The 9,179-nt window shown below is 41.7% G+C and overlaps 1 protein-coding gene across 1 annotated transcript; it reads left to right on the top strand.

The window, feature by feature from the left end:
• The first annotated feature begins 648 nt into the window (after window positions 1–648).
• Window positions 649–2,590, top strand: LOC114718710 (uncharacterized). The gene is made up of 2 exons (XM_028904128.1): window positions 649–1,600; window positions 1,872–2,590. Exons 1-2 carry the CDS (start codon window positions 649–651, stop codon window positions 2,588–2,590), a joined length of 1,671 nt encoding a protein of 556 aa, XP_028759961.1.
• The last annotated feature ends 6,589 nt before the right edge of the window (window positions 2,591–9,179 follow it).

Raw genomic sequence — 9,179 nt, forward strand, 5'->3', positions numbered from 1 at the left:
GTGAAGTTCTAGGCGTGTGCCATCGGGAAGAGACGCAGAGGCTTGAGCTTGGTTAGCTTTAGGCCTCTAGCCCTTGTATATGTATGGCTAGTATATATTGCCACATTTAGGATCCCTTTTGAAATATTTTGATTACCCGGCCTTGTTGTAAACTGGAGAGAATGTTATCTCCTTATTTTGGTTGGCTGGAGGCCATTTCTAGTGTTTGATGAAACTCTGATTTATTTTGTTGGAAACCATTTAGATAGGCTGATGTGATGTCTATTGTTACCTAGGCCGGAGGCTCGGAGGCCCAATGGATGTTAATGAATGATTTTTAGTTGCATGCAACGAAGTTTGGGTTGACCCGAGTTTAAAAGTCAATTTCTAAAAATATGCAAAGTTATTTCTACTATGGTAGTTCATTTAACAGCTTTCCTTTCCTTTCTACCATAGTAGTGATTTTATGACGAGTTTATAATGTTTTGAGGTTAAGGGTTTTACAAATTGGTACTCAAGCCAGTTCCTTTCTTTGAAATCGTTTCTTTGAAATTATTTCTTTTCCTATTGGCAATATACATACTTCATACATACCTTCCCTGTTTGTTTTGTGTTTCCTTTATTTTCTTTACTAATGAGGGTTTCCATCCTTAGTTGGGGAGAGGAAGGATGGTACGAACACGTCAGACAGATCTAGTTGGTAACGGACCGCCTCAAGAGAATGAGGCCTTTCTGAGACAAATGAGGGAGATGATGACAGCAGTAGTAGATGAAAGATTGAGGAAGTTTGAAGAAGACTTCACGAGGAAGCATCAAGAGTCGGTCAATCAAGAGGACCAAGAGAATGAGGTGACTATGGAGGCACAAAGAGAAGGAGAAAGGGGGTTTAGAGGTGGTGATCGAGCTGGAGACTTACCTCAGAGGGAGGAGTATCGAGCAATTAGCCAGGGAGGAGATACTTTAGAGGGAGTGATTTACCCTCCACTACTGAATGACATCACCAAGGTATGGAGAGAGGTGCATCGTCATGATCCTCCACAGTTCAAGGGAAGTTTGGAATCCTCAGATGCAGAGAAGTGGATTGAGTGGATGGAGACAATCTTTACTACTGTTCCTTGTCTTTCCCCGCTCAAGGTACAAGTGGTCGTCACTTATCTGGTGGAGCAAGGAAGGCATTGGTGGGATAGTACAAGACCTTCTGATATATCTCAGTTAGACTGGGATACCTTCAAGCGGATGTTCTATGATCATTTCTTTCCAAAGGAGTTGCGAATGGAAAAGCAATTCCTGATCTACTCCTTGAAGCAAGGAGAGATGCATGAGGATCAGTTTATCATAAGGTTTATAGACTTGGCAAAGTATGTGCCCAGGCAGACAGAAGATCATTCGTTCTGGCTAGCCCAACAGTTGATGAATCGTGCAAGGCCAGAGTTGAAACAGCAATTGGCCTTGTTAGAGGTCAATACCTTCGAGGAGATGTGTGTGAAGCTGCGGGTTGCAGCTAGAAGGACAAGAGAGGTGGTGGAGGCAAGGAGGGCTGAGAACCAAGCTAGAGCAGATCGTTATCCTGGTCCTACAGTAGGAGTGGGGAAAAGAAGTCAGTACAGCTCTGGGAGCTCAGGTAGCTTAGGGAGAAACAGGAATCAAGGGCAGAATCAAAGGTCGAACGCTCAGAGGGGCTTTATGCAAAGGCGCCAGAATCTAAACAATCAAACTAGCGGGGGACAGGGCTCCCGTCGAGATTCATCAGTGACCACCCCGAGTGTTACTGGACCATGCCCCAGATGCGGGGCAATGCTGGGAGTGCTTTCGATGCCACCGATAGAGACATATTACCAGAAACTGTCCAGAGAGTCAATCGACACCTCAAGCTGGTCGCTTTACTGTTCCAGGACGTGCCTATGCCATGACAAATGAGGAGGCTTCTGCATCTCCAAACTTGATTCGAGGTAACATTCTACTTGAGGGGTATGTTATTTCTACTTTATTTGACTCGGGTGCTACACACTCTTTTATTTCTGTGGACTGTGCTCAGAAGTTGAGCTTGCCTATGGTTGAGCTACCTTATGATTTGAGAGTGTCTACTCCTGCGGGAGTCACTGTCGTAATTGGAAGAGCATGTCTAGAGCTTGCACTTCAGTTTGAGAATCGAGATTCTACAATAGATCTGTTTTGTCTACCTCTGAAAGGTATCGACGTGATTATTGGCATGAACTGGTTGATGGCCAATGGTGCAGTTCTTGATTGTAAAAGGAGGTTGGTGACGATTTTGGTAGGTGCCTTATGTGCTGAAATGTTAGGTGGTCCAATGTTGTTGTCAGTTGTCCAGGTAAAGAAGGCGGTAAGGAAAGGGTGCCAGGCCTTCATTGTCTTCTTTTCAATTAGTGAGGATAAGGCAAGAGGAATTGAACAGATAGCTATGGTGAGGGATTACCTTGAGGTGTTTTCAGACGAGGTTGCAGGACTACCTCCAAAGCGAGAAGTGGAGTTCTCCATAGAATTGGTTCCGGGAACCACCCCAATCTCAAAGGCTCCTTATAGAATGTCTCCTTTAGAATTGGTAGAATTGAAAAAGCAGCTAGAAGAATTATTAGAAAAGGGACTTATCTGACCAAGTGTGTCGCCGTGGGGATTACCGGTTTTATTTGTGAGGAAGAAGGATGGTAGCTTGACGCTGTGTATCAACTACCGACAATTAAACAAGGTCACAATCAAGAAAAAGTACCCATTGCCTAGAATTGATGACTTATTGGACCAATTAGTCGGAGCGTCAGTTTTCTCTAAGATTGATCTGAGATCAGGATACCATCAGTTGAGGGTATGAGCAAAGGACATTTCAAAAACAACCTTTCGAACTCGTTATGGACACTATGAGTTTTTGGTGATGCCTTTTGGACTAACAAATGCTCCAGCTGTCTTTATGGACTACATGAATCGGATCTTCCGACCTTATTTGGACAGATTTTGGTAGTGTTCATCGATGACATCTTGATTTATTCTAGAAGTGAGAAAGAACATCGAGAGCATCTTCACATCATACTACGGATTTTGAGGGACCACCAGTTATATGCTAAGTTGTCAAAGTGTGAGTTTTAGCTAAAAGAAGTGAAGTTCTTGGGTCATGTGGTGTCAGCTCAGGGAGTAGCAGTGGATCCTAACAAGGTGGACGCGGTACTTAAGTGGGAAGTCCCTAGATCGGTAACTGAGGTGCGGAGTTTTGTGGGACTAGCTGGCTACTATTGAAGATTCATCCAAGGCTTTTCTCATATTACAATGCCATTGACTAAGTTAACCAAAAAGGATCAACTATTTGTTTGGACGAAGAAATGTGAATCAGCGTTCCAAGAGCTGAAGACAAGGTTAACTACACCTCTGGTGCTTACACTTCCGATCCCTAGAGTACCGGATGTTCTTTACACCGATGCGTCACTAAAGGGTTTGGGTTGTGAGCTGATGGAGAACAATAAGGTAGTGGCATACGCTTCTAGGCAGCTGAGGCCACATGAAAAAAACTACCCAACCCATGACTTGGAGCTAGCGGCAGTAGTTTTTGCACAAAAGATCTGGAGGCATTATTTGTATGGCTCCCAGTTTGAAGTCTTTAGTGACCATAAAAGTTTAAAATACTTGGTGGATCAGAAAGAGTTGAACAACTGGCAGCGTCGTTGGATGGAGTTCCTGAAGGACTATGACTTTGAGATTAAGTATCATCCTGGAAAAGCAAATGTGGTAGCGGATGCTTTGAGTAGAAAAGCAGTGCATGTGTTTTGTATAAGCTTAAAGGAACAATTCTTACTCGAGGAGTTATTAGAGATCCCAATTGTACCGTCGGAGCAAGCTACTTTATGTGCAGTGCTCGGAGATTATGAATTCTATCAGGATTTACGAGCGAATCAATGGGAAGATGATCAGTTGGCAAAGATTCGGGTAGAATTAGAGGATGGCCCAGTACAGGACTATGAATTTGGAGATATGGGCATCTTGAAGTATAAGAAAAGGATTTGTGTTCCCTAGGATGAGGAGATTAAAAGAACTATCCTAGAGGAGGCTCATCGAAGCCGTTACACCATCCACCTCGGTGCAACCAAGATGTACCATGACCTAAAGCAGTAGTATTGGTGGCCCAACATGAAGAAGGAAGTGACTAACTTCGTACTTTGATGTTTGACTTGTTAGAAAGTTAAGATAGAGCATCAACGACCTGGAAGTTTGTTGCAAGGACAAGAAATCCCTCAGTGGAAGTGGGACATCATCTCCATGGACTTCATTGTAGGTTTGCCGAGGACACCCGAAGGTTATGACGCTATTTGGGTAGTGGTGGATAGATTGACAAAATCTGCTCACTTTTTACCCTACAAAGTCAATTACACCTTGGAGAGAATGGCCAAGTTGTATATGGATGAAATCGTCAGGCTTCATGGGGTTCCGTCGAGTATAGTCTCGGACCGAGATCCGCGCTTTACTTCTAACTTTTGGAAAGCAGTGAATGCGGCTTTGGGTACTAAGTTGAAGTTTAGTATGGCATATCATCCACAGACCGATGGACAGACCAAGCAGACAATTCAGATGCTAGAGGATATGTTGAGAGTTTGTGCCATTGAATTCAAGGGGAGTTGGATTGATCACCTACCTTTGGCTGAATTTGCTTATAATAATAGCTACCATGCCAGCATCCAAATGGCCCCTTATGAAGCACTTTATGGCCGAAAGTGTCGATCGCCTCTCTGTTGGACGGAATTGAGTGGAAGAATGGTTTTAGGACTAGACTTGGTGGATGCCACCACAGAGAAGATTGAGGCCATTAAGCAGAAGTTGCTGACAGCTTAGAGCTGGCAAAAGAGCTATGCTGATAGGAGGAGGAGACCATTAGAATTTTGTGAGGGTGACCATGTGTTTTTGAGGGTCACGCCGACTACTGGTATTGGGAGGTCCATTAAAGCGAAGAAGTTATCTCCTAGATTTCTTGGACCCTTTGAAATTCTGGAGAGAGTTGGAGAAGTAGCCTATCGAGTTGCTTTGCCACCGCACCTGTCCAATGTACATGATGTGTTTCATGTGTCCTAACTAAAGAAGTACCATCCTGATCTATCTCACATCTTAGAGCCTGAGGAGGTGGAGCTGGATGACAATCTAACTTACAGGGCTGAACCGGAAAGAATCCTTGATGTGAAGGACAAGCAGTTGAGGAATAAGACCATTCGATTGGTGAAAGTTTTCTAGAAGGGCATGAGTCCTGGTGATGCCACCTAGGAGACAGAGGAAAGGATGCGACGTGATTACCCTCGTTTGTTTTCTTAGTAAGTGTTTTGTGTTTGTTTGTGTGGCGTATTGTGTGATTGCTTGAATTTTGGGAACAAAATTCCTTAGTTAGGGAGAATTGTAACATCCTAAGTTTTATCAGGTTTTAATAACCTCTTTTGGTTGATTTTGAGGATAGAATAGTGATTTAATGTTGATCTTGGTGTTTGGGTTGGAATTGAGGTATGTTGGAGGAATAGGTGAACAGACCCCTCTCAAGGTGTGTTCATGGCGGTGAAGTTTTACTTCGCCCCGGCGAACCAGGAGTTCCAGGGGGAAGTGCCTTTTCCGGAAGGTTTGGCCGTAGCGAAGTCATAGGGACGCCGCGATGAAGTTGTTCAGGTGAGCGAGAGTTTCCTCTCGGGAAGCTTTCGCCGCAGTGAAGATTGGAGTTCGCCGCAGCGAAGTCAAGTTTTCAGGTCAGTAATCCCTTTCAGGATTAGTTCACCGCGGTGAAAGGTGTCAAATCTATATAGTCGCGGGAGGGTCTGTTAGTGCGAAAATTAGAAAATCTGCAGGAAGAGAGAGAGGCTCTGCTAGGGTTTCGGATTTTTGGCTTAGAGGGGGCATTTTTAAGGATCCATTATCTCAAACCGGTTATGAGCCTTATTGGTGCACGGGGCCGTATTGTCGGTTTGTTATTCCTTGCTCAGGCGAGAGGTAACCACTTTCCAATCCTTTGTACATGCTTCTGTGGTATTGTGAGTGGATTTATATTTTGTGCCCCGAGTAACAACTATGTTCAAAGTGTATGTTGTATATTAAAAAGGAAAACTGTCTTGTGGGGTTTCAATTGATATTGAATGAATTTATTACTTGTAAAAGATAGGCCACTGAAAGAAGTTAATTGTGAAATGATTAGTACTCTTTGATTACGGTTTGAGCATGATGCATAAATTGGGAATTGGTGAGAGTTTTGATTGTTACTACCACGTGGTAAGGCCTTCATTAATGCATGATGGTTGGCTCTTTACGTCCCCCATAGTGAGGGATAGGCCTTTTAGCTCTCTACGTCCCCTAGAGTGAGGGATAGGCCTTTTATGGCTCCTTACATCTCCCATAGTGAGGGATAGGTTGGGTTCGGCTCTTGAAAATCCCCCAAAGTGAGGGATATGGTTGATGGGATTGCATCCTTGCACTTGTATGACTTGTGTGGCTATCATTTATCATATTACTTGTGAACTGCTCCACTTGACACCTCACGAGCACCTATTTAGTAGTACCTTGAATTGGAAAGATTGGTTACTGGGACGTTTGTCTCACCCCGTGGTTTACAATGTTTTCAGGTGAAGATTCTAGGCGTGTGCCATCGGGAAGAGATGCAAAGGCTTGAGCTTGGTTAGCTTTAGGCCTCTAGCCCTTGTATATGTATGGCTAGTATATATTGCCACATTTAGGATCCCTTTTGAAACATTTTGATTACTCGGCCTTGTTGTAAACTGGAGAGAATGTTATCTCCTTATTTTGGTTGGCCAAAGGCCATTTCTAGTGTCTGATGGAACTCTGATTTATTTTGTTGGGAACTATTTGGATGGGCAGATGTGATGTCTGTTGTTACCCGGGCCGGAGGCTCGGAGGCCCAGTGGATGTTAATGAATGATTTTTAGTTGCATGCAACGGAGTTTGGGTTGACCTGAGTTTGAAAGTCAATTTCTAAAAATATGCAAAGTTATTTGTACTATGGTAGTTCATTTTAACAGCTTTCCTTTTCTACCATAGTAGTGATTTTATGACGAGTTTATAATGTTTTGAGGTTAAGGGTTTTACAAGATACATTGGGTCAGATAAAATCTTTCTACAATAGTTTCATTATCTGCTTCTTTAACTCTACCATTTCATTTGGAGCCATTCGATACAAAGCTTTTAAAATCAGTTTGGTTCCAAGCATTAGATCAATGGCAGACTCCACTTCTTCAGTGGAAGTCCGCTAATCTTCTTTGAAAATATTCCAGAAACTCTCTTACTACTGGTATTTCATCAACTCCTTCTTTTATCTCTGCTTATATCGAGAAAAACACCATATACCCTTAGCAACTTTATATTAAGTATCTATATGCTTAGGCCTCATTTATAAAATTTAGTTTCACCTCCGAGTAAGGGACAACTTCCTTGGGAGGAAGGATTAGGGCTTTGTTTTTATAGTCAAGAAGTACACTATTAGATGACAACTAATTCAGGCCAATTATCACATCAATATCACATAATAGCATACATATCAAGTCAAGAATAGTGCAACAATGCCCATATCAGATAATGTAATTCAAACACACACTAAAGGTTACTATTCTAGCACCAGTAGGAGTGAAAACACACAAATCATATGGCAGTGTATCAGCAGTCAGGCCTAATCACCCAGCATAATCATATGATATGAATGAATAGCTTATACCTAAATCAAACATTGCATATATTACGCAATCATTTTTATCAATCGTACCTTGAATCATCTTGAGTAACTTAAGAGCCTCCTCCTGAGTCAGGGTAAACACTCTACCTTGAGTCTAAGGCCTTAAACTATTGACACCTTATGAATATTCCCTCATAAAATGTTCAAGCTTCTCGTATCTATAGCACAAGTTCTAACCCATTATGCATGGCCAATCACCATGGTTCTACCTCAATGAATTCCCTTTTTAGGCTTCTTATTAAAGTTAAACTTCCTTTTCTTCTTATTATTATTAGAGGAAGTTCCCTCTGTTATCATCCTTGTAAAGAGTCTTCAGCCCTTAAAGTTGTCCTTGCCTGACTATAGTGTTTCTGATTATGCTTAGTAATTCGGTAGGCTTTTACCACCTTATTAAAATTTTTGATCTGCCTCGGAGATACCTTTTCTCTCAACTCTAGTTTTAAGCCCTTAATCATCTTCTTTGTGAACTATTATTCATTATTCATATGTTTTAGATAAGTGGAATGTCAGGACAGTTTGATGTACCTTGCCAAATACTCATCAAAAGATTCATTTTTTACTTGTCTCATGGTAAGGAATTTTACTTCATTTTCATCCCTCATTGATCATAGAAAATACTTTAAATAAAATTGTTCCTTGAACACCTCCTATGTAATTGGTGTCTCATTAACTTGGAGAACTAATTATGTGTTCTTCTACTATCTATTAGCTCTCCTTCTAATTTGTATATGGCCATCTAGGCCTACTTGGTTGGACATTCTTAAACTTAAAAAATTTTCTCCAGCTGAGTTATCTAGTCCTCGGCCACTTGCACATCTAGGGTTCCCTCAAAATTAGGTGGATTATGCTTATAGAAGCACGTAATCCACTATTGTAAACTATCTGGTTCTACCACAAGTCATGCATATTCACCTATTGGTTCCTAAGGTTGGACTAGATGGACTACCCTGGTTACTCTTGGTCTGGGTTACTGTATTTGAGCTATAACCACTATTACTATTGCCGCTATTGTAGCATCTCTTTCCTCTTCCTATTGAGCTTGTGTAGCTCATGTTTTTTGTATCATTTGCCGTTGTTCATCTAACCTATTTAGTATTATTTGAATAGGCTCAATAAGGGGCCTTTCCTATGCTTTTCCTCTTGAGCAATTCCTCTTAACGGTTTCTGATGCTTTGTCCTAACCTTTTGACACACGAGATACTTTAACACATATTGAATAATATCTTTCTTTCTGCCGGGCCACTAAAAGAATTTCTTAATATCACGATACATTTTAGGCATACCCAGATGAATAGTATATTTACTGTTATGTGCCTCATTTAAGATCCGCTTTCTAAGATCATTCACTGAAGGGACATATGTTCTTCTCTTGAACTTAAGTAATCTTTCAGTTGAGACTTTAAAGTCTTTAGTCTCTTGATAAAGACCTTGTCCTATATTGCCTTGGGGTCTATCAAAGAATTTACCATATTGCTAGGATTATAGCACAATGATG

Source organism: Neltuma alba, unplaced genomic scaffold (genome assembly GCF_004799145.2).
Source record: "Neltuma alba isolate B1F8T4 unplaced genomic scaffold, ASM479914v2 tig00011863_pilon, whole genome shotgun sequence".
NCBI classification, from domain to species: Eukaryota; Viridiplantae; Streptophyta; class Magnoliopsida; order Fabales; family Fabaceae; genus Neltuma; species Neltuma alba.